General features: G+C 39.2%; 1 protein-coding gene across 1 annotated transcript in view; it reads left to right on the top strand.

Annotated features, from left to right (window-relative positions):
- The window catches only part of EFNB2 (ephrin B2), a 45278-nt gene extending 20726 nt beyond the window's left edge, over positions 1–24552 (top strand). Inside the window, exons 2-5 of the mRNA XM_058824816.1 lie at positions 1308–1591; positions 18196–18288; positions 19044–19157; positions 20761–24552. Coding sequence (XP_058680799.1) covers positions 1308–1591; positions 18196–18288; positions 19044–19157; positions 20761–21143 — 874 coding nt within the window. The 3' untranslated portion in view covers positions 21144–24552. The remainder of the gene's footprint in view (positions 1–1307; positions 1592–18195; positions 18289–19043; positions 19158–20760) is intronic.
- Positions 24553–26346: the final 1794 nt, after the last annotated feature.

Raw genomic sequence — 26346 nt, 5'->3', positions numbered from 1 at the left:
CCGACGCCTACAGCTTTGTTCTGCGTGGGCCTTGATACTCTAATTTGAAGTTTCCAGGAAGGCTGCCTGTGAATAAGCTAGATTTACTACGTGTACTGTTTAAATATTAGCACTTGGAGAAGGGTGTTCATTAGACAGGAATTGTTTCACTTGGTTTTTCAGGCCGATTCTCCATTAAGGAAGATCTTTGGAAAATGCTGGCAGGCAGGAAAAAGAGGAAAGAAAGTCTTTTAGGTCTGTGCATTCGAGTCCATTGGTTGTGTTTCTGGCTGTTGTTCTAAAACATGCACTTCTTGGCCTTAATTGAAACAAATATGTCTTAATGGAGAGAGAAACAAACAAACCTGCTGTGGTTTTTGTCCTTGTGAGAACACAACTCCTTATTTTGTGCATGAATCAATACCATAAGTAATTATTTGTATTTTTCTTCCATGAAGAAGTGATCATGTTTGCCTGTTAATTAATATGAGTAGGAAAGACAAAATACTGTGTCTAACTGCAAATATTAAAGCTCCCTGCCAGTTTGTGTAAGAAGTCTTCCCATAATAAGAAAAAAAGCACACCTGTCTTTACCTACTAGCCCAAAAAAAAAGAAATCAAAAGTGAGCTAAAATAATGACAGTAACGGTGGAATTTGTGAAGAGAAATCATTGTAGTGGAATGGTCGCACTGTCCTGGATATAAGTGTTTTTCCTTGAAGCATGTGTGATCAGGTAGATCTCTGTCCTTTGCAGAGATCTGTAAACATGGTCCTGGTTGAGTGTCTGATGTTCCTTTGTGTTACACTAGTAATATAACAATGTTTATCAGCATGTTGATATATTGTTAGTCTGACATTTTTTCCTGTCCCACATGGCTGTTCAAGGGGGTTGAAAGATGATTTTTGTCATTCTCCCATATTCAAAATTAGCAAAATATGTGCAAGAATAGTAGAAATATTAGCAAAACAGAATCATAGCTCATCAGGTATTGTGTTAGCCGCTCTGCATGGCTAAATGCAGTGCAAAAAACAGCAGTGCCTGCCAGAGAGAGATGTAAAATCTGCTGGTGTGCCCAAAACTGGGATAAGGACTAAAAGATTCAATCCATCTGTAATTTCCAAGATCTAAATAAACATCTTGTTGATATTGAATCAAGCCCAAACTATTAAGATTTGGTTTGCTCAGTCTGTCATTTTGGTTTTGGAAACTGTTTATTCCTGTCTATTCATGCAGTTGCTACTTTTCTGCTTGCAATTTTATTAAATATCTCAAATGTTATCTCTTCTTCTCTTCCCCCATTCCCCCTTTTTCTTTCCTTTTTTTTAGATTCCTTCCTGGTCAAGGATTGGTACTATATCCACAAATCGGAGACAAACTGGATATTATATGCCCAAAGGTGGACTCTAAAACTGTTGGCCAATATGAATATTATAAGGTCTACATGGTTGATAAAGACCAAGCTGATAGCTGTGCTATTAAAAAGGACAATACACCTCTACTTAACTGTGCCAAGCCAGATCAAGATGTTAAGTTTACCATCAAATTTCAAGAGTTCAGTCCTAATCTCTGGGGCCTGGAATTTCAGAAGAACAAAGATTATTACGTCATATGTAAGTTCAAACTTTCAGTTGTTCATTCTTTTAAATATAATTGTTCCTTATTTTGCATGCTGTCTTGTGTATTATAAGCAAACTACTAAGAGGGATATGAATGGGTTTATGTATTTTTTATCTGAAAGTTATTTCTTGCCAGCATATTTTCAATATTGTTTCTGATTTCCAAAAGGTCTCTGTCTCTTTTTTCCTTGGTTTGTATAAACCACAATTGATTGTACTTCTATGCCTGTAAAAGGCTTTTTTTCCTTCTCCTTCTTCCTTTTTTTTTTTCTTTGTGCACAGTATTGTGTCCTGTATTTGCATTAGAAGTTGTGTGCAGCTAAACTGTGCTGGTAATGTGCCGTGCTGTTGACCTTGTCCTTGGCTTCTCTTAGGCCAGGAGCAGGAGTACAGTGACCCAGCTGTTCTCAGATGAGGCATCCTGTGTGAGTGGCTAGCCATTGCTCCAGGTGCTCTGGGCACTCTCACAGGAAGCATCTTTTGGCCACTTTGGTGCCAGTTTTGTCAGTACAAGGCTTACTGGTAAGGGCCTGTAGTTGAACATGCCTTTCCTCAAAACGTACCTACTATGTCCATACAGTAGCTAGGAGAGTTCTTGGGTAAAACCTAGACTAGTTAGCATGGTCTTGAATTTTATCCTTTTTCGTGGTCCTGGCTTGCTAAACAAATATGCATGGCACAGGCCTCTGTGCAGCAGTACAAACTTTGTGTGAGTTTCTGATCAGGGATTTATGGCTGAAAGCAAGTCTGGAGGTAGCCACTGTGTTCAGTGATTCAAATTACTTATGATGTGTGAAGTTAACGATGTGAATCAGGAGTTAGCATAAGCTGAGACCTCAGCAGTATAACAACAATTTACATTAGTTTAGGTTTTGTCATTGTAATATTAAGCCCTGTGGATCTCATTTAGCCCCATGGGCACTTTTTAAGTCTTGAGCAAGTATCCACAGTTATTAGGTGACGGAAAAAATTCTGCAAATACCTGGCTTTTCTGCAGTTACAAACAAGTTAGATACTTGTGTGTCTTATTTCACAGAATCATAGAATAATTTGGGTTGGAAGGGACCTTTGAAGCTCATCTAGTCCAAACCCCATTCAGTGTGCTGGGACATCTTCAGCTAGATCAGGTTGCTAAGAGCTCTGTTCCCAGGTATGGAGCATCTACCACACCTCTAGGCATCGTGTTCCTGTGTTTCACACACTCACTGTGCAACATTTATTCACCATACCTGGTCTAAATCTACCCTCTGTTAGTTTAAGACCATTAACCCATGTCCTGTCACAACAGGTCATGCTAAAAGATTAGTCCCTGAACGTGTTTCTGCCACCTCCTTGAAAACTGGAGGATTGATAATTATTTCGTGTAATGTCGGCCTGTGTAATTATTTCTCAATTTCTGATTTAAAAATATTGGCACTTTTAAAAAGTGCTATGATCAAGTACTTTTGAAATGGAAATGGAAATCAATTCAATATAAATTAAAGCTCACTTCCCAGTAATATCCATAATAGTACATGGTAATGTATAAAACAAGCTTGTATGTCACAGCAGCTAAAGTAAGAATTCACTGCATTATTAATATTAATTACTAGTTTTAGAAATTATTAAGTAAGAGTTACAGGAGATACAAATCACCATTTTTTTTGTTTTAAAGATTGCTAAATATGGGCACTTTCTCTGTTTAGCTGGGGAGTATATAAAAATGTGATCCCACTTAAACAATATTAACTTTGACAAACTTCCCACTGAGATACAGTGAGATATTTACTAGGGTGAAAGCAAGAAAATTACTTGTTGAGAGATAGTTAGTAGCATAGAGAGATAGTAACTCCTGTGAAAATGTGTAGCATAAAAATGACCATGCTCAAATATTTGGCTTAAATGAGGAAATGTGCTCATTATTTAGTGCTGCTTTTAAAAACATCCACAGAAGACCAACTGTAGTGGAACAAATGGCACTGTTACAATTATTACCTGAAAATTATGGGCACAAATGGAGCTTTCTGATGCACTGTCAGTTCTGTCATATCTATGTCATGGATTTACCCAGAGAATTATTAAGTACATCTCATTTTCATTAGTTTGGTATAATTATTTCATTATAGCAATAAGACATAATAGACATTGCATTTCCTGGAAGATTACAGCATAACTTGGTTGAAAGAACTTACTCAGCCTTCAGTCTAATGCCTCAAAAATCACACTGCCCTAGCAGTAATACTGGAGTGCCTCAGGGTATTATTTTTCCTACTCATTGTGGCATAAACAAATGGCTAACTTATCACTCTAGCATACTGACTGAGCTTCAGCAAAGGTACCCATACATTTTAATAGGCTGGACAAAAAAGCACCCCACCCTTGAAAACCCAGCCGTCCTAAAGCTAAAACCCTCACCTTCCTGTCATTCAAGGAGAAAACAATAAACTCAGTGATGCTGGTCTCAGAAGCACTAAGAGGCATAGAAAAGTAGGCCAGTGCTCAGCTAGGACACCATTTTAGAGAGTACTGGAGCTAGATAGGGTTTTATTAGTTTGTATTCAAAAGCTCATGACACAGCCTTGTCAGTGCAAGTTCTGGTAGTTGGGACAGTTGCTGTCATTTTTATAAGTAATAAAATGCATCTTAGTCATGCATGCAAATCAGGCTTTGAATTGTTTGCATGCATTCCTATTCACAGACCTGTAATTCTTTCCCTTCCTTCCTTCCTTCCTTCCTTCCTTCCTTCCTTCCTTCCTTCCTTCCTTCCGCCACTTCCTTCCGCCACTTCCTTCCGCCACTTCCTTCCGCCACTTCCTTCCGCCACTTCCTTCCGCCACTTCCTTCCTTCCGCCACTTCCTTCCTTCCGCCACTTCCTTCCTTCCGCCACTTCCTTCCGCCACTTCCTTCCTTCCGCCACTTCCTTCCTTCCGCCACTTCCTTCCTTCCGCCACTTCCTTCCGCCACTTCCTTCCTTCCTTCCGCCACTTCCTTCCTTCCTTCCGCCACTTCCTTCCTTCCGCCACTTCCTTCCTCCCTCCCTCCCTCCGTTTTACCTTGCTTGTTTTGTTGGGTTTTTTTGAAGGCAATGATGCATTTTATGTGCCAGCTTTTGATTTTAAAGTATTTCAGGATCTTGCATTCCCTCAACTAAGTGGCATCAAACAAACCTAACACAAGAGCGCACTGAGCTCAGCATCTTTGCAGCGCCTGCTGTGGCTGCGCCTACAGCCTGATCTCACGCTGTTTATGCTGGCAGGCTCTTGTCAGCCCTTTAAATGTTTTGTGCATCACCACGCACCTTTATCACCTTGCCATTATTTGAAAAGAGAGTTTGTTTTTCTAAGGTAATAGTATGTGGTTTGTGGAGCTGTATTAAACAGTAAAATCTCTATTCATATTAGGGGGTTAGTCATTTTGGGATGGGGAATTGCAACACAGGATGAAGCAGCCTTTAGAGACATATGATTGCACAGGAGTTCTTCAAGCCATAATTTTTATATCATCCAGATGTATTCATGAAAAGTATAGCAGAAGGAGATCTTTTCTATTGAGTGCTTCCCTAAGCCTAGGCATATAAAATCTTCTCATTTCACAATTCCCAGTTTTTTAAAAAGTAAAAGTGTGGGTAAGTTTCTCATATCTGTTTTCACATTTAGTGGTACTTTAAAAAAAAAGATAACTCATTTCTTGGCAAGATATTCCTCAATATGACTATCAGTATCCAAAGAGTTAATTCTATGAACAGCGGTAATTGGAAAGACTATACTAAATGGGATTGTGAAAGTGAATAAATGATGTAACAGTGTCCTTGCTTTTCTCTTCTTTGCTATCATCAATTTTTCGTTCCTGGGAAATGAATAGATTCATTTTCCTACAGTTACCTGATTTCTTTTCAGCAGAACTGGAGAAGGTCAAATGTACTTGAGATCTCAGAGTATTAATGTTTGATTATCCTAAAATATGTGACCATTTAGCTAACATATCATAAGTCTCTAAGGAAGTCCTTAATCACATGCATGAAGGAAGAAGATACATCATGCCCTACAACATAAATATCTACGTAAAGGGCAAATTTCAGCAGAAGGGTATGAAGATTTGCAACTCTGATGTTTGCATTAAAAGTCTTTTTATGTCTTTGCATGGTTAGGAAATAATTTTCTGCTGTTATGAATTGCCCAGAAAAAGCAGTGAGTATATTCTTGCTACTGAGGAGATACTTAGTACTTGATCTGCAAGTACTTGTGTCATGTGTCACTGGTTCAGTACCCCTCTCAGATGCAGATTCTTCTTGTTTGTGAGAGAGATGCATTAGCAGAGTTCAAGTGCATTTCATATACCAAAGATGTTTACTCTTGGTGTACAGGAGTCATCCTGAGCCCTTCCCAGTAAACTTGGCCTTTAGTCAGAGAGCCTGGAGCAGCTGGTGATGCGCGGGGTTTGTGCTGGGGGAGCTCTGGGGGAAGGAAGGAAGGAAGGAAGGAAGCCTGTGGGGAGCTGTGCCGCAGGGAAGGGAGCAGTGCCGCCTGCCCCCAAGCCGCCGTCAGGCTCCTCAGGTACTTTGGCCAAGCAAGCACATATTTCACGCCATCTCTTCTTTTGCATAAGTGAAGTTTATGGGCTGACATCATCAACATTAAAAAATAAGTCACCTGCAATGAAGGCTTCACCTGTTCCAAATTTGTAGTAGAGTGACTTGGGAAGGGGCTACAGAGTGGCTCTCTGAAAGATTCCTCTATAAGTCTTGCTCTGCCTGGACCTCATTAGCTGGCTTGCTGAGCTAATGATGCTCATTGGCTTTGACGTTGGCAAAATTGAATATGCAGCTTTCCTTAAATGTTTTTTTGTCAACTTTTTTTCAAATGACCCACTTACATAATTGGCTTCTGGCTTAAATTAAAAAACGTATATTTATATATATTTGATCCCTGGCTGATTTAAAGGTTTATACTGGCTAGTAGCACTATATTTTGGATAACTGCTTTAATAGTACTGTGGCTTTTAAAATCAAAACAGTCATTCTGAAACTTTAGCATTAGCTGTGTTTGAAAAAAATCACAAGGCTTTTTATGTTTTCACTTTGTCATTCTGTTGCAATTAAAGGGCAATAACTGTCTGAGGAAGAACATATTAAAGGACAATATAGATTGTGCCCTGAAATATGGCCCAGCTGGGAAGAATAAATCTCTTTGCATGGCCAAACAGATTTACATTAAAATGTTATTTTAGTATTCTGACCAGTTTAAGTGCTGGCTAATGTGTCTGGCCGGACATTCTGAAAAATTCTGAAATTCTGAGGCAGATTTCAGCCTGCAGTCCCCTGCAAGCTCCAAATCACCTAGTGAAAGCTGCCCAAAAGGGTACAGTAAACAGGTTTTCCTTTGTTAATGCCAAACTAGCCAAAACAGGAACAAATACTGTTTCAGAAATTCAGTCCCTTTATTTTTTGCAGCAAAGACATTTTTCCTGGTTTCTGTTAAAGAGTCTGTGGTCCAGAAATCTACTGGGGTTTTTTTGGGGTTTTTTGGGTTTTTTTTTTTTTTTGGTTTTTTTTTTTTTTTTTTTTTTTTGTGGTGGCGGTGATGGTGCTAATGAAAGCCAGTGCAATAATAGTCACTCTGATTCCGTTTGCACAAAGATCACTTTTTTCTTTCCTTTCCTTCTCCTTCCTCAGAAAATTAGATAAATAATTTCTCCTTGTGTAAAATGATATCCAGAGGTCAGTCTTTGACTTTGCTGAAGAGTCTTTTAAGGGATGTATCAGCAATACCACTTAGCCCTTGTTGAATGAAATATAAATACAGCTTATACAAATAATATTATTAGAGAGAAAAATCACTGTCTGTGCAGCTTCAGATTTCTAACAGAGTCTAAGGCCTGCAGGATTAATGGAGTCGTGGTCCTTTGGGGTTTTGTCCCAGACCACACAGGTCTTGTAAGAGAATAAGGCCATTTTATATTGATGGACTTTGTTCATATTCGGTGCCATTACCTAGGCAATACCAGTCGTTTATCTCCTTTAAAGTAGACAGAGATAGTTCAGCAGGAAATCTGTTATTATGTCTCTGTTCCTAAGGGAGGGAAAGGAAAGATAGGAATTCTCAGTTTTTTAATTGATGGCATGTTGTGAAAAAAAATACACCCCCACAAGTATTCTGAATAGATATGGAATCAGATGAAAATGAAGAATAATTGTTCAGACTGGAAGAAAAAATTATTCAGGAAATACTCATGGATGTAACAGATTTTAAAATTTCATAAGAAGCTGTTTAATAGTTTAAGTTGCTATTTGTGTATCTCGCTTTCATAGTTCCTCAGAAGCAGTTTATAAATACGGGAAATACAATACATTCACAAAGAAGGATACAGCATTCTCCCTTAGAAATCTTTATGTATGTTGCATTTGTAGTGCTTTGCAAAAAAAAAAAAAGCTTAAACCCTGATCTTCTCCAAAATGTGTATGTTCTTAGATTTGCATAAACATCCTTAACAGGACTACATGCAGAAAAAGAATGTGCTGAGAGTGTGTTTTATCCTTTATATTCAGGATATGAGTAACTGTTTAAATCAGGGGGATGTTGTGTATTGGAAAGATGTGCCGTGCTATGAAGAAAGTCTCTGTCTAAACTGAAACTTGAGAGTGCACTACCACACTACACACATTTAATTTCTATTTTGTTCATAAGTTGGGTGATGATCATGTAGCTCATCAAGTGGAATGATTATTCTTTACTTTATATAGTTGCTTGTATCATATGTGTTACATATTGCAGTATTTGAAGTCCTAAAATTAAAGATGAGGAGCTGCATAAGGATTTATAAAGACTTTAATGAAACTCATTTTAAAGACTTGAAATTGTTTGTCTCATTAAAGTCTTTATGTAGCTGCAATGGAGGGAAATGTACTTTTGTCTGAAAACTGCATTAGCTAAAACAAAAGACTGGAATGGTTGAAAACCAGGGTTAAATGTCAAATTGGATTTTCTTTCCTGACTTCAGTCTATCCTGGAAACCTTGGATGAAGAATATTTCAGGATTTATTTCTGATAAATCAGACTATAAAACTAAGCCCTAATGGGCAGTCTTCCAGTTTCTTTTTTCAGTCCCAAGGAAATAAAGCAAATTTTTCTGGAAGTAAAAGCAGGAGTAGGCTTAAGGTAGTCTTAGCTGTTCTTGGAGAAGAGTCCGTATTAAGCTGATAAGGCTGGTTTTTAAAAGCATGTTTGGATCTTTGTTAGCATGATTTATCCGTTTTCTGTTTGGTAGATGAAGACGGCAAAAATCACTAAACTGCAGCAGCAGAGTAGTCCTTATGTGCTCACTGGGCTGCTGTGAGAGAAACAGAGCTCTGAATCCAGATCCTGGCAGGAAAACTTAAAATTATCTGTTTTTCAAGTATTTCATGTTAGCACATAAATGCATTAGACCACAACAGCCCAGCTGATTGCAGAATGGATTGGTTTGGATGGCACCTCTGGAGCTCATCTAACCCCCTGCTCAAACCTTTGCTCAGCAGGCCCACCTGCAGGCAGTTGCCCAGAACTGTGTCCAGCTGAGTTTTGAGGATCCCCAAGGATGCAGCCCCTCCTCCTGTGCAGGTGCTCCCGTTCCTTCATCATCTCCATGAGCATTTACTGCACTTGCTCCTGTGGGTGCACATCTGTCTGGTGTTGAGGAACCTGTGACTGCACACATCTCTGCAGGTCAGAGTGGGGTGGAAGGATCCCCTCCCCAGACCAGCTGCCCCTTACAGATCCAGCCCAAGAGCTGCTGGCTTCCTTTGCCACGAGGGCACGTTGCTGCCTCATGGTCAACTTGGTGTACTCCAGGACCCTCGAGGCTTTCTTGCAGAGTTGCTTTCCGTGTGTTTGGCCCCAGCCTTTGCTGAAAGTTGATTCCACATGCCATCCAGAGGCTGCCACAGCAGGTTCACTAGCAGAGTCAAGACATTAGCAAAATAATTTTCATTGCAACAGGAGAAAAACCCCAAACAACTAAATAATGTTATACTGCTAAAACCCCGTGAATATAAGTATAACTACTAAAGTAACTTCTAAAAACTCTGTGAACATAAGTATTAAAAGTATCAGTTCGCCAGTCTAGTTGTGACTTTCCAAAATTCCAAACACTGGCAGAACTAGCATATCCCCCTGGAGCTCCTTAAAATGAGTCAAGATGTGCCTATGTGGTAATTTCTAAAGAAGCTAAACCTCTTAATTTCTTAATGGCAAGTATTTGAACAGGAGATCCTGTAGTACCGTGGAAACTCAGATTGCTTAATTTCTGCAGTGTTCCCTCATTAAGGTTTACTTTGTGGGTATTTTACAGCTCTAAACACAAACATAAGCATACTCCAGTCAAAACAGTGCTTAACTTCTGATCATCTTTGCCAAGTGTACAGTCATCCAATAGTATCATAATTGATCTCAGCACTAAGGTGCCAAACTCTGTGTTGCTGAAGGATAGTTAGATGATGTAAATAGCTTTTTGTGTTCTGCAATAAAGCACACTTTTGTTGTGCTACATGTAAAAGCAGGAGATGAAGGTGTTCTTTTATTGAAGCAAACATGTGGAAAATTGCTCTGGATTGTTATAGTACACAGCATCTTCCCTGAAAGGAATGAGGTTCATCTACAGGGCAAAGTCTGACTGTGGTACTTTATTGGGGTTACTCCTAGACTCTGTGTGGTCAAAGCAAATAACATCATGTCCATCTAAACTGTTATAACCGTGAGACTGGCGCATTTTCTCATCTGTAGTGTTATATTCTAAACTGTCACTAGGCATTAACTCAGTCACTGGTGAAGTCCTACCACCTAGAGATGAACTCTGCCTCAAAATGATGTTTTCTGCCTCAAAATGATGTTTTCCACTTCAGTGCTACTCGTATAGCAATTACTGGGTCATTAATATCATTGCATGCAATTAGTGACAGTAGACTGAGCAAGAGGTTTGTTATTTATTTAATATGAACTTTCACTATAACCCTTTCTTATCCAAGTGCCACAGACAAAAACCAGAGATTTTCAAGGCAGGTGAACATCCTTGTAGAGTGAGGTTGAATTTGTACAATACAGAAAGCAGGTCCTCATTTAATGCTAAAGCTTCTGCTTTTGTTTCCAGCAAGCCCTCTTGTCATTAGCAACAATCAGTGTAACTTGAATGCTAACTAATTCTATTAGTTCTGTTCAGCTGAACTGTTAAGCAAAGCTTGCTGTGGTACTGGGAGACACTTCTCCCCATCCATGAGAAGCTTTTCTCAGTAGCATGCTGGGAGAGAGGATAAATTTGCGTAAAATACCTGTTTGTGAATGGTGAAGTCAACTAACTAGTAATCTGTTTTAGATGCATACTTTTGGGTATACACTAAATACATCATAATTAGTGGGGTTACATCTGCCACAGTTACTTCAGCACTCACAAATATATAATTTGTTTATGTAAACTAGAAGCAACCATGTGTGCAGTGGATCATTATCTGACAACATTTCTCAGAGTATGTGAAATATAGGACTGAAATTCTTTTAGAAATGCTTAACTGTAACGAAAGACTCGTCGTTCATAGTGGTGCAGTATTGAGATGCTTTTCTGGTTTGTTTTTATATAATCTCTAAATCATTCCCAGGGAGTTTTGGAAAGGGGCAGTGCACTTGACAGCAGTAAAGCAAGTAGGATTTTGTTGTGGGTGGGTGGAACCTGTGACCTTCAGTAATGGATAATAATTCAGCAAATAGTTTACTGTTCAGTACACTTCAGTTGTGGTATTCCTTAACTCAGTGAGAAAGTGGTGGTGTTTTTAAAATGATAGGCAGCAGTAACCAGTCAGAATTCACAGCTTTTATTTATATTTTCTGGCTCTCTCACTGTCTCTTTTTCCCTTTATGGAAGGACTTTGTTGACATAAGCAGCTTTTTTTTTTTTTACCGCGTATATTTTTCTTACTTGGTGCCATGCCTCCCTGGAATTAATAAAATAATTCTGATTGTAGGAAACTTTACAACTCTCTCCCAGTTTTGTGCTGTTGGATGGCATGAGATGTGGGAAGGAGAGTCTGTGGCTTTCCAGAGATGTCCCTGGAATCATACAGCTGGTATATACCAAAGTATATTACAATACAAAATGGATTGGCTCTGTCTCGATTGTGTCCTCTGCATTGCACCCTCAAAAAAACATTGAAACAGGAATAGAATCTGTCCCTCTCTTAACATATGAATACAAGTGGAGACTTTTATGGGGAAATTATATAAATACCCTTGTATCATGAGTCCCATCTAAAGTACCTCAGGTTGTGCTAGTAACAGTAGGACAAGACACATTTCAGAGCAGTGGTTAGAAAAGTGAATTAAAAGTTTTGCTGCAGAGCCTTTGCTTCTTCCTGGCAAAAAGTGGCCTGTTCTTTATTTTGCTTTATTTTGTTCTGGTTTTAGCTTGACTAGAGAGGGCATTGCTGCCTACTTGCTGTAGAGAATATAATTTGTGGATCCTGTTTATATATAAATCCTGAGACATGCAGTTTAGGACTTAATTTAAAAAGCAAGAATGTAAAGTGAAAAGAATAGAGTATTCTTGTCCTTTGCCTCTTATTGAAGTTTTGCCCCACATATGTATAGAGGGGAAAAAAGACTGGCATCAGGAGTATTTATAAACACTCCATGAGCCCTAGTTTAAGGGGAAAAAAATCTATCTCAATTTGAAACAATGTGTGGAATAAGGCAGAATGAGAGGTTTTAGGGTGAGAAACTCCTCAAAATTCTGCCACCTTGCCTTTGCAAATTAAAAAAACAGACTTTAGAAAAAAACAAAATTATTGGTAAGCTGCTTTTATACATTTTTCATTACAGTCTTGGAGTCCTAAATTAAATTGGGCAAATTCAGCAGTTTTTTTATTTGTTGGGTTTTTTATCATTTCTTTGTCTCTAGAAGATAGGTAGAAAGTTTTGATTTTATTGTCTGCTGATAAAAAACAGTCAACACATAACAGCATTCCATTCAACTGTTCATAATGCATTTACATTTTCGTACTCATGGTTTTAGTACTTACAGGTTTGGGACTGCTGACGGTTAAACTTCAGAAGACAGTTTAATTTTTTTTTAAAAAGTGAAGGTTTCAGTGTCAATCTTTTCATCACTACAAGAGAAGGGAAAGCATTAGTTGCTAGTATTTGAAACTAGCATATTTCTCTTCTCTCTAAATATTTTTCAGCTCACCCAGAGTAATGTAAGCCGAGTTTACCTGTTCTTTGGTGAGAGGCCTGAACAATTTTTTTTTGTTGTTTCAGATGTCCATGCAGATCTGGCATTGTTACTGGGGGGCAGAATTAAATTTCATTTAATTAAAACACTTTCTATTCTCTCAGCTATCTTGTTCTTTTGTCCATGGGTTGTTTCGAAACAACTTCCCTGTTGTGATCAGTGATTTGTGGTTTTGCAGTGTGTGATTTCTGGTGTTCTTAAACCTCTCCCATAAATTATCTAAATTTATGGAAAAGAAGAATTATTTATTCAGAGCTTTACTAAAGAACATCATTAAAAGGACCAAAAGCAGATGAAAGCAGTCAGAGCATGCCGGGCCAAAATAGTGTTCTATTACTTGATAAAATAAAAAACTCTCAAAAACTTTTCATGCATTTAGTAATCCTGAGAGTGCATGTGAGATGGAGTGCAACTTTGCTTTAAGAATAACTTCTCACTGCTGTTGGATCTAAAGCTTGTGTGGATTTTTGCTGGTTTTTTCATTCTTTTTCTAAGCACAGCAGGGGAAAAGTGGAAATGGGTAGTTTGATTTGATTTAATTTTATTCTGATTTTGAGAAATTTATTTTCTGATGCAGTATTCAAGCAGTATTTGATGAACACAAACTGTGAAAATCACTACTATTGGATACTACTGATCTGCCCCTAAAAAACTTGTAATTCTCAATTTGCTATTAAAAGATCCACATCAGCAGCAATTAATTCTTCATGACCTCATCAGAGATGTGTCTTTATTATATTGCCAAATGACTTTTTTTTGTCCAGCACACTAAGGAGGGACAAAATCAATTTTGCCCTTGCCCATCAGTTGACATCACTCATTTATTCCTATAGTCTGTGGTTTAAGGTCCATTTAGTTTTCACAGGAAAATTAAATACAATGATGGTTTCTCTCATCAGCTATGTAGTCCATTTCATGTTCAAGCTCTAGAAATAGATGTGTTTTAAAGTTGTGTTGGTTCAAAGCATATGTCATTTAATTTGCAAATAGGTAATGTTTTTCATAATCCTAAAACATGAAACTGTGGGTAATAAGTGTAGCAGAATTAAAAGGATGAGATTTTTGTCTGCTGCTGTTTTAAGTCATTGTCGTGGCATTTTTTTCATTTTGTAACTAATGTGTGTTTTTTAGGAGTGAAGGAAGTTGAATTTTTGTGACTGTGCCTTCATTTCTAATCTCTTTGTGAATGAAAAGCTATATACAGGCACAAATGCAGCAGCTTAATTCTCTGTCTGATTAGAGCAATGTTACCAACCTGGTAGGTTGAAAACAGCCATGATCCATGCAGTGGCATGGCCTCCTGGGAGGCAGAGTAATAACAATCAAATGAAGACATATTAAAATGTAATATTACTTCCTCTCCATGGGGACTGTATAAGAATCATAGCCAGGAACTGTTCTTGTCAGCTGACTCTGCTATGCTCACTGACTCCCTGCCTCTGCATTTATGACTAATGCACTTTGTACACTAAACAGCACTTGTGGAGTTTTAAAAGCAAATAAATGTAAAACATTATACATTTATTTACATGAGTTCCAGCCTTTTTTGTTTATTTGTTTGTTTTGTTGGGGGGGTTGTTTGTTTTATACAGTTCATGTATTTCAAAGAGGGGGAGGCAGATCAGAATGAGGTTTTTTGGTCTGAATAATTTAATTTCTCCCATGTGTATGGAGGAGGAGATGTTAAAGTAGTGTGTTATGAACCTGCAAATGTATACTAGCTTCTCTAAAGTAAGTATGTATCAGCAAGACTCTTAAACCATAATTTCATAACAGATAAGTGTTTTCTGAATGTTGAAAAGCTAAACTTGCATTCCATATAAAATGGCAGCTGGCGTTGTATTCAAGGAATGCAGACAGTGCTGATAAACTACTGTAAAAATGGCCTATAAGTTATTAAAATTTTGTTAGAAAGACTTCAAATTAGTAGAGATTTTAGTACAATTATATATGGGGTTTTTTAGGTATAGACAAACTGTTGGATAATTTAATGTGGTTTTGGCTGTAATTATTAGTTTTGCAGTTGACACCAGTGGAGCAGGACAGGTCTCAGAAAATCAGAGGTATTTAACCATCAAAAGATTTAAAAATATTTTGCTACCTGTTTAGCAGCATTTTACTTACTTCTACTTTCCTACATACTGCTGTATTAATAGAAAGTGAAGTGTGGGATCCTGAGAACATACTAATGAGAAACTTCATATTAATCATTATGCTTATTAATGTTAATATTTAAGTATTTAGTCTTCTTAGCAGAGGGCTTTGTATGGTAACTCATCTAAGCAATTGACTTTAAAATAAATCCATATTTAGACCAAAATGTAAAAAAACCTTGTTCTTATATATATATATATATATATATATATATATGCATATAAGAATAAATTGGATAGAAAGTTTAAAATCTGATTATATAAACATACTGGAGGATAACATTTCCATTTTGGGTACCAGAAACTTGTGTTACATTTGTGTTTAAACCCAAAACTCCTATCGGGGGCACTTTTTTTTTTTTTTTTTAATATCCTTTCAGTGTGAGCAGAGCTGCAAGTTCTGGGTCACTTTCCCACAGAGGTGTGGATGCAGTGGAGGAGCTAAAATGACAGTGGGTGTAATTTTCATTTGGAAATCAATATAGAAAGGCTGCAGCAAGTGTTTGAGGAATATTTTGTACTCAGTCCCTTGTTTGACTTCTGCACACTGCACTGTCAAGGGGCATTAGCAGTATGAAACTCTGTTTTCTCTGCTGTCCCAGATTACTTCTTTTTCTCAGTGAAGCTTTTCAAAGCTTAAAACGATGTGTTTAAAGCTACCCACTTTCTTCCTGGTACACTAGGGATATGCAAGGTTGTATTTCGGTAGTCTTAATGAATTTCAAAAAATAATTTCCTCCAGTGGCCTTGGGTAATTGTCAGTTTAATTACAGGAAAGGCTGAGAAGGAAACTTGCTTTGTCACTGAAATGCTTCTCTTTGAAAATTCCCTGTTCCTCAGGACGTAGCAGTCTGTACTCTGAGCTACATCATAGGCTTTCCTAAAATCCCTTGAAGAACTGTGGAAAAAGTGAATACTTCTGCAAATTCATTCATCTGACATCAAAGCTCTGAAAGCATTCTTTTAGCAGGCAGGCGAGGCGGATTGCGCTGGCATAGGCACACAACCAGACTCATTGTACATCTGGGTCTTCCCATTTGGAGACTGTATTTGAAGTAATTTTTGCATTCTTTTTTTTCAACTTACTTTCTTATTCTGTGCTGAGGTCAGACTGCATCCTCTGCATCCTGTTGAGGTCTCCTGCTCCATGGGTTAAGTGGATAGGCCTTTAAAGAATAAAAAGGCATTGGTTTAGAAGAAGCAGCATTCTAGTCAATTAAAATGAAGTAGAAGGTGTTTAAGGAGATGTGATTCCCTTTGGCTCGATTAAAAAAAGAATCAAATAACAAAACCACAAGACAGAGTCAGTGTTTATTATTTGTACATTCTGTTGGTGCTCAGCTTTGGTATTTCTATTTACTGCATTTTTTCTCTGTGTCCTTGTGCTGGTACATTGGCAAGTAGATCATAAAAAACACTTTCAGCAAAGACACATTTGATTTATGTCCAGGATGGGTACTTGGTATTGATTTTTTTTTTCCCCTCTGGAAAAAAAAAAACAAAAAAACAAAAAAACAAAAGAAAACAAAACTATATGTCTCCATTATTTTCCAAGCCTGGCAATGCAGTGACACATTTCAGATCAGCTTTTATCTTAAATTACTCAACGTGCTCTTTTGTATTTTGAAAAGTCTTTTTGCCATACAGCTATTGTCATGTTTTTACGGGGGGAGGGAACAAGAGGAGGAACTGGGAGGGACCACGTATTAGGAGAGGGGAGTTTTAGGAAAAGAAAGCACAGTTTGGGAAGTTTGTATGGTGGCTGTAATTCGAGTTGGTCACAAAAGAGTCAGAAGTGGAACAAAAACAAGACTCAGATCAAAGGCTAGGAAGCAGGGTTCAGCAGTATGGGGTTTATATCTTTACGGCTAGAGAGAAGATTAGAGCAAGAAAAATACTGCCATGGGGGTAGGAAGACATTGTGAAGGAAAAAGGAAATATACATAGACTGCATTTGAAAGAAAATCCCCAAGGAAGGTGAAAGAGAAGGAGCGAGAATTAAAAACAAAGACCTGAAGAGTGTAAAGCCCACAGGCTGAAAGGAGAGGGGCAGAGGGAGGCATGTGCTGCTTAAGCACTTCACCACCACGCCAAGCCAAGCAGTGAGCTCCCTGACATCCCATTTTCCATTTGTTTTCTGCGGTTGGCGGCCCAGTGCGCCCCCTCATAAGTTTATTTTGGGCCTCAGATGAACAACTCCAAGAAGTGACAGTGAAATTTCCATCCCCAGGACAAGCAGGGCAGGAGAGCCCCCGGTGCATTCCCTGCACGGGGAATCCAGAGCCCGCCGTTTGCAGCTGTGCCCCGCTCGCGGTGGCCGGCGGCCGCTGCAGTGCAGTGGCTGCAGCACCAGCTGCTGAGGAGCTGCTGAGCCCTTTGCCAGCAGCTGTTTGCAAGCAGCAGCTGGCTGGGGCGGCAGCGGCGCGCCCATGCACCGTGATTCAGCCCTGTGGGTTCTCCAAGGGAGCGGAGCACGGCACGGCAGTGCCGGCCTGCGCCCGGATCGCGTGGCTCCGGCCGGCACCTAGATAAGGCAGAACAATGCGGCCACAGGGGAAAGCAGCCCGTTGTTTGTGTGAGCTGAAAGGTTTCCCTGGGAGTGTGGAGCGTGCTCCCCTTTGCCACCCGCCCCCACAGAGGCTCCTCAGTGCTGGGAAAAGTGAGATTGTGCTTTAAAATATTAAATGGTTTTCCAATCAGTTCAGAATCTTAGCTTTCACCTGGGTCTTTTGTATGCGTTCACTTATTGCAGCAGGAGATTTGTAATAGAGGAAGCAGGTGTAACGTGGTGATTATAAAGATATTGTTGGGAGGGGGAAAAAAAGAGTGATTTTTTTTCAGTGCTTTTCTCCTCTGAGCCTGCCAGAGCTTCCTTTTCAGCTGACTCCATCACCTTTTTAGCAAGATGGTGTGTTTTTGTCCAAGTCAGTCAGTCAGTCAATTGTGCATAGGAAAGTAAAAGGCTGCTGGGTAAATTTGAAACCTTGATAACACATTCCTCCATTTGTATATATTGTACAGCTTACCAGTGTATTCATTCCTTTGGCTTTCAACATTTCACAACTTTCCATAGGTGAGCCTAAGCAACAAAAACAGGTCCTGGTAGATTGAAAGATCCCTGCTTTCAGACACTCATATTCACATCACTTTGCCTGTTGATTTCCTGATTTTTATTTATTTTTATTTTTATTTATTTTTCTTTTATTTTTAATCAGCAACATCAAATGGGTCTTTGGAGGGCCTGGATAACCAGGAGGGAGGGGTGTGCCAGACAAAAACCATGAAGATCCTCATGAAAGTTGGACAAGGTAAAGACCATCTGCTGTTTCATGAAATCACTTTGATCGGTCTCAATGTCCTTTTTAGTTTTCAGGCTTCTTTTAGCAGTGTAGAGCAGAGAGGCAGTCGAGCCTAGTGTGGTCATTCCTCCCTTATAGTCTGAAAGCACAGCCTATTTTCTCTTCCTCAGCTACTGACAGATTTCTACAGAAGGAGGGTTGGTGTAATAAGATCTCTTCATTGGAGAGATCCCTAGAAGGAAAGGTCACCTGGGAGTAGTGTGTTTCAGTCATTTTTATTTTTATTTTAAAAACAAAAGCCACAACTCTGCTGCTCAGAATTATTTAAAATACATGAAAAGAGGGAAGCTAATATTTCTATAGTTTGCTTGTTATGAATTCTGATTACAGAGAGGTTTTTGTTCATTGTCTCTTTTCACATATAGATAACCTATTGTGCAGGAAGAAAGAATTATTCTTCTAAGTAGAAGTTGGTTTAGTAGTCAATCAACTTCCTCAGTTAAACTGAAATGTCATCTGCTAAGCTTTTCTTGCCAATTACAGGAGACCCTATAGTTTCTGCAGATGGCCTCACAATTTAAACCTGAAATAACTAATATAACCATTTTGCTTTAAAAGGAAAACTACGTTCTTATATCTCCCAGTCCTTTGCATAAAGGTTCTTCTGTTAAACCATTTGTGTCTCATGAGGTACCTAGAGGCAGCTTGTGAGGCTCCATACCATCAAGTGCCAAAGCTGCACGAGTCCTCTTTTCTCTCCCCAGATCCCAACTCAGCAGGGCAGCCCCGGCACACGGATCCCACCAGGCGCCCCGAGCAGGAAGCTGGCACCAACGGGAAGAGTTCCACCACCAGCCCCTTTGTGAAGGACCACTCAGGTAGGTGTGGTGGGGCTTTGCCCTGGAGCGTCTTCTCCTCCTTTGTCCCCAAAAACGTGTTTAATTTTACCATTAACATGCCAGAAAAGCAAATGTATTCACCATGAGATGAGGCAAAAGCCAGTTGTGATTGCCCCGGTGGATAGTGTGTGGGAGCTGCAAGTTATGGCAACAGCTGCTCTCTTCCCTCTTCCACTCTGCTGTAGAAGTTAATTACGTCTTGTCACAGTGTCTCTCGTTTACAGGAAAATTTCTGGATAGGGCATTTGGTAAGCAGCTTTACAGTGGTCAGTGCTGCCTCACAGTTAGTACTCTGGGAGATGAACGAGTCCCTTTCTCTTCCCACATAATACATTATCAAGTGGTTCTTGACAGCCATTTATAAAGTTTATTTCAGGGCATCTATAATTAATGTCCTGATGTTTTAGCTGACCATATGAAGTCTAGATATGTATGGCTGGTCTTCTACTAAATGAAAAGTTTTGGGGCTTTATTTTTTTTTTATAATTATCTAAACAAAATAAATGGATACAAATATCAAAACTAATATCTTCAAGATGCATTTCACTCATAGGGTGAACAAGAGAAAACCTAATTCTTAAGACACAAGCTGTCCAGAAGAAAATTCAGCAATTAATAATGTTACAAAGCAAACCTTTGCTGACAGGTGATTCTGGGTTTCCCAAAAAAGGCCACAAGTTTTCCTTGCCAGCTGTGTCTTTAGTTACTGGGCTAGTGAATCTTTGGTACAGTGAGTGGCTTCAGCTGATCCGTGCAGAGGCTTTGGTGGGAAGAGTTAACAATTATGTGAATATAGCATCTGTATCATTTTTTCATTGTGAGTGAACATCAAGAGAGAGAAATATGTTAAAACTTAGAAGTGAAAAAGTGTCAATGAGCATTCATGTAATTTTTGTGACACATAATGTGATGGTGTGATAAGCAGCAAATACTCAACAGGCTGTTCAGCACATGAGCTTTGCCTGACTACCAAATGCATGGTGTTGTTTTCTTTTAAGTAAATGTAAGTTAATACTAACAGACATGCCCTAACCATGCTGCCTGTCTCCCATGCTGCCTCAAGCTCCTTAGTTTCATTTCCAAGCAAGAGGAGTCCCTGTAAAGAGGCACTAAGGATGGTTTAACTTAAATCAATATGCAAAAGATAAAATAGCAGAGGGAACAGCGTGGCTCTGAACAGTACCAGTTGTTCTGAGAATTGTCATTTCCCTGTGTTATTTTCCCTTCCAGTCCTATCCCACCCCTCTCTTGTGCCTGGGGCTGGCCTGCATCTGTTAAAAGATGCTGTGTGCATCAAAGGCTGCCTTGTCAGTGACAGTTCTCGCCACTGATGGATGATGATGTATGAAACAGGGTGGTTTGGGAGCAACACAAAAGTGAGACCAACAGGCACAAAGTCTTGCTTTATATCGATTGCTGACTTCGGCTGTTTGCATTTAGCTATCTAACTGGGTAATTGGTTTGTCAAAGTTTAGCTGTCAGTTAATTCTTCCAGTCTTGCTTACTCTACACATTTTTAAGCAACATAAATGGGTCACAGGATGGCAATAACTTTTGTCTGTTGTATTTCCATTCTTTCCAGGATCTAGCACAGATGGCAGTAAGGCTGGGCATTCCAGTATACTGGGTTCAGAGGTGGCCTTATTTGCAGGGATTGCATCAGGGTGCATCATTTTCATCGTCATCATCATCACTTTGGTGGTTCTTTTGTTGAAGTACCGGAGAAGACACAGGAAGCATTCCCCGCAACACACGACAACTCTATCACTTAGTACATTAGCCACCCCAAAACGCAGTGGCAACAACAATGGTTCTGAGCCCAGTGACATTATCATTCCTCTAAGGACTGCAGACAGTGTCTTTTGCCCCCACTATGAAAAGGTCAGCGGCGACTATGGACATCCGGTGTACATAGTTCAAGAGATGCCTCCTCAGAGTCCAGCAAACATTTATTACAAGGTCTGAGGAACACACAACCAGCTCTGTGGTACAGTTGAGTCGTAGAGGAAACTCACTGGTCAAATGCTTTCTGTTGGGGTTTGTGATGACGCCTTGTGCGCTAGCATTGACTTAAGCACAGGGGGGAGAAGGCAACAGCTCTTTCTCCAGGAACCGACGCGAGCTGGACAGCTTACCTAGTCTGTAGAATCCCTATCTCGGTGAATAAGTATTCACTAAAAGCTGGAAGACTTTTCTGTAGAAGATGCCCATTCTGATTGCTGTACTCTTGTTACATTCATCATCCTCAAAGCCATGTGCTGTGGGCATTCAGGCATGTACAAAAGCCAAGGGAAGATGGAGCAATCCGTGGATGTTAATAGCTCTAGGCATCCTGGAAAGGTGCTCTAGGATATATCAAGCTTGAAATGCAATCTTCTGACTTTTGTGTGTCTCTCTCAGTGCGTACTGGATTTGTCACACAGACCTTGGTGTCTAAGTAAGACTTGTTAAAGTTCTCTTGCTTTTAGTCCGTCACTGTTCCATTTGTTTCTGTTATCCGGGGCTCTGCCATCCTTCACATAAGATTTCCTTTCACTCCACCTCCTGAATCACTAATGGAACATTAATGTTTGGAGATCCGCACTCCATCCATCTGCTACAGCAGCCTCACTCGAATGGGTAATGCATTTACAAAAATTGTGTTTGATAGTAAGGAGCCTTCCAGCCAAAAAGTTAGGCTGTCAACAAAGTCAAGAGCAGGACTGGGTGGTGGAGGGAAGGGCTGATTGAGGTTGCAATTGAATATTGCTGCCTCAGAAATAGAAGCTGGGAAGAAAAAAAAATGCATTTAGGTAGCACAGCACTTTGGTATGCTAAGTTTTAAGAGGCAAGTAGGAAACACAATAACATGTGCAGTGGATTAAGGCTGCATTTGAAGGAATTCACGGTTATCAAATACCACTGTGCAGAAAAAAATAGTACCTTCAATACAGTAGAACAAAAGGGTATTGTTAGTAAGTCAACAAGCCTGGGGAAGACAAGACAATAGCAGGCCACTGAGGATGTATTAGGGCAGGGCTGTTGTGGTACTGGCAATAAAATAAACAGCTTTGAAGCTGTAGCAAAAATGTAGTCTGCCTTGGATGACTTTTAAGCAGACTCAGCTGCTATATGATCACATTATACTAAACACAGGGAAAGCATTTAAGAAAACAACCGAGAGCCAAGTGCCTACGATGATTATAATCCAGTGGGTCAAATGAGCTATAATTCTATCACTGATAAAGTTGTGGGGAAAACAAACAACAAAACAACAAACCACAAAACCTTGCTCATCTCTGAAAGTAAGGCAGAATTTCTTTGTGACTGACCCTTTTGGCACTTTGGCTTATTGTAGTGCTGTCCCTGCACAGTGAGTGTAGGTACTGACACAGCAGTTCATTGGTGCTCATTTGCAAAGTTAAAGCACATATGGCAAACCTCTGGCAGTCCGTAAGGGTAAAATAAATTATGACACTGAGATGGAGAAGGAAAATATGTCTTATTTATAATAGGTGTATAGAACACAAGGGATATAAAGTGAGAGTTTTTCTTTTGTTCATTCTTTCTTACTTTTGGTTTGGATTTTTTTACTAATATATATTTTGAGATTGCACAGAATCTACACCAGAAGATGTGAAATTCATTTGCGGCAATTGCATAGTCTTAACTTGTCATCATTTTCTATATATGTGTGTGTGTGTGTGTCTATGTATATACACACATATATAAGTATATATGCATACGTATGTATATATATATATGTATGCATATGCGCACATTTTTTTAAAAAATAAACTACTTCTGGAAAAAAAAAACAGCTATCCTACACCACCAGTGGGAGCATAGTTAAAAAAAAAATTCCAAAGCATCTTGTAAGAGGAAAGTAGAAAATATAAGGTCCAAAATATCAGGAATTCAGTGTTACTGCATCACATATTTAACAGCAACAAGATGTGCCGGCATTTATTTTCTGTGTTGTGTTTTCCCTTGCCTTACAGGCTGATGTGTTCTGTAGATTTTGTTGAGGTTCGTAGAGGGGGGTTTCAGGTTAAAGTTTTCTCTTTAGCGTGGCTATTCCCCTAAAGCTCCCACCCTAGGGAGGAAATAAAAAAAAACAACCTCTACTTTTATATGTGCTATGCAAATAGACATTTCTAACATAGTCATGTTTCTATGGTAACACTTCGCTTTCTGATTTGGAAAGAAAATGTAGCAACAGCATTTTAGGGTTCTCAGACCTCTGGTGAGCACCTGCAAGGAAAGAAAAAAGAAAAAAAAAGAAAGAAAAATATCTGTCATAGAAATGATCACTCTCTTTGTTTTCTGAACCTGAAGATAATATTGGGATGTTGGCCCAAAAGAGAGAAACAAAAAACAAAAAAAATTCCAACCCATGGTTCTGTGGAAGGTTACCATGGTGACTAACTACAGTACATATGTAATTCTTTTCAACAACCCTTCTTTTCTATGAATCCATCCATACAAGGTTCTCTTGTAAGTCATTAAGATTTTATTTTGGGGGAGGGGAAGGGAAAAGATGGGCTTACTGATCCTTATTTTTATTAAATCATATCTATGCTTCATCAGTTGGCTACATTCTAGTTATATACTAAACTGTGAAAAAAAATCAGACTAATTGCTCAAGAGCAACCTGCAACCAATTGAAAAAAAAAATGTACTGTGCGTCTGTTTTGTGTCTGGTGCAGAATTATGACAATCTACCAACTGTTCCTTTCTTTGACGTTGGTCCAGCTTTGAAAAGTTACTGTAAATGCCTTGCTTGTATGATCATCCCTAGTCACCCAAATTGGAATTTGCACCATCATGTCTAAGTGAAGATGCTGTAAATAGGTTCAGATTTACTGTATATGGATTTGGGGTGTTACAGTAGCCTTATTCACATTTTTAAATAATTAAAAAACCCACATGAAAACAAGATAAAAAAGGCTTTTCTTAACCAGATTGTGTATATAGAGCAATGTTGGTTTTTTATAAAGTCTGAGCAAGATGTTTTGTATAAAATTTGAATTTTGCAATGTATTTAGCTACAGCTTGTTTAAAGGCAGTGTCATTCCCCTTTGCACTGTATTGAGGAAAAAATTATATAAAACGTTGCCAAATTGCCGCATATTTGTGCTGAAATTGTGTACCATGAATATTTATTTAAGAATTTCTTTGTCCAGTTTGTAAGTAACACAGTATTATGCTTGAGTTATAAATAATTTCTTCTTTCTTTATCTTTTTTTTTAAATTTTATTTTTTGGTTTTGTTTGTTTGTTTGTTTCATTCTGTATTAAAACTAGCCGGTCATAAGTTTGAAATCTGCTTTAGTTCCACATTGCAATTAGTTCCCAGAAAATGAAAATTATGAGAATCACATTCCACGTCTGTTTCAAACTGAATTTGTTCTTAAAAAAATAAAATATTTTTTTCCTATGGAAACCTTGCCTTCTAAGTATTTTCTTCTTAAGTTTTGCAATTTTTTTTCTTTTTTAAAGGATGAAAATAAATAAGAAAGTCACCAAGCTTGCCTGCCTGCTTCCCCCCATCTCTCTCTTCCTTCTCTCCCCCCTCTCTCCAACCTGATTGCTAGTGGTTTATAGGAAATCTCCTTAGAGTACACTGACTTCTGTTAGCCTACTTCTTTCAAATTCTCTCTTCCATATATCAGCAGTTTCTAGGAATCACCTGGGCATCTTATGCCTTTGGAAGGCAGTGAACTGCAGTCAGATGCAGTAGCCAGGTTTCTTGGATGATCTTGGAGTTGAGAGTACAACCACATAAATAATGCCCTGACATTATGTGGTGGATGTACTCTGTGGGCAGAATCAGAGGAAAAAAAAAAACGCCTGAAGCTTTGTCCTGAGGAGGGGCAATGGAGAGCCTGGGGTGACAGGGCTGAGCAAGAAGGGACAGGAGATGAAAGACACTGGGAGGATGACACAGGATTGGAAGTGCTGCAAAGTCAAGACATCTCTTCATGGTTCTTTACTGCAGCCTGGGGGAGATGGGTGCAGGTAGCATGAGCCTTAATACAACTCCTGTGATTCTGCTGCCCTAATTTTCTCTAGGGTAACAAATTCACTTATAAAATAATACCTTCATTATCTGACAAAGCCCAGTCACCCTGAAAGTGAAGCACCTTTCCATTTGTTAGCAGCACATAAATGGTGTGATGGGCCATGGAGTAACAGGTGGGAAGGTCTACAGAGGGCAAATATGCATTTGTCACTTTAACAACAGATGCCAATTAGCCATAGAAATTTCACAGTTAGCTATTTGTAGTATGGGTCATGCAATTCCCATTTGTCAAACTATTTATTTTTTTCTGAATAATCAGAGGAAATGTCAGTATGGCTAGCACACTTGGCATGTCGCAATGACGCAAGTACTCTGAAATGGGACATACAGAAACCCCTGGACTGGGAGATGGTTGAACTAGTACGACTTTTTGCAGTTGGAGCTCCTTTTGGAGATCCAGGTCACAGAATCTGTGCTGGAAGTTGACCCTAAAGGCAAAGTCACAGTGACACTTTGGTTCACCTCCTGGCTCTGGTACAGATGACCTTGGAGACTTGGTCCAGCAGAAGTCATAAGAGTGAAACATGTGAGCATCCTCTGGCATCTCAGTAAATCTTGGGCCTAATCCTCTATTTAGGTCTGTAAGCCACTTCAAAGGAGGTAGCCTTGTGTTTGTTCTCTGAGCACACAGCTACTCGGCTGGATTGTGGTTTCAGTCCCTGCTCCGTGGTTGCACACGGCAATTCCCCTTGCTGGTCTCGCTGGTCTCGGTGGGTTGTCGTGAGGGCTCCCACGCCGTCATCTGTGAGGTGCTCAGGTCTGCTTTGTGCTGAGAGCCTGTCTGGCACAGCCATCTGTTAGAGCTGTGGCTCTAGCTTAGTTAGGGCCAAGGCTATTGTTTGTATTTTAATCCTTGTTAAATACTGGAAGCTGTTGATAAACAAATACTTCAATAGTGTCAAGTTTACACGGCATTTTCATTACTGTGCCTCTTTTTTCCGACTATATTATTATATATATTTATAACTAGCATGTATACTGACACCCATGGACACCTATTTTTGCCACTGTCTTAGCAACAAGGGAAAATTGCTGTTGCTAAAAAACTGTGCCTCCACTGGGAGGGAAAAATCCTTGCCAGTGTAATAACTATCTGTATATTTAT

The sequence above is a fragment of the Ammospiza caudacuta genome, chromosome 2, assembly GCF_027887145.1.
Source record: "Ammospiza caudacuta isolate bAmmCau1 chromosome 2, bAmmCau1.pri, whole genome shotgun sequence".
NCBI classification, from domain to species: Eukaryota; Metazoa; Chordata; class Aves; order Passeriformes; family Passerellidae; genus Ammospiza; species Ammospiza caudacuta.
Note: the sequence above shows the minus strand (reverse complement) of the source record. Positions and strands in the feature narration are given on the sequence as shown.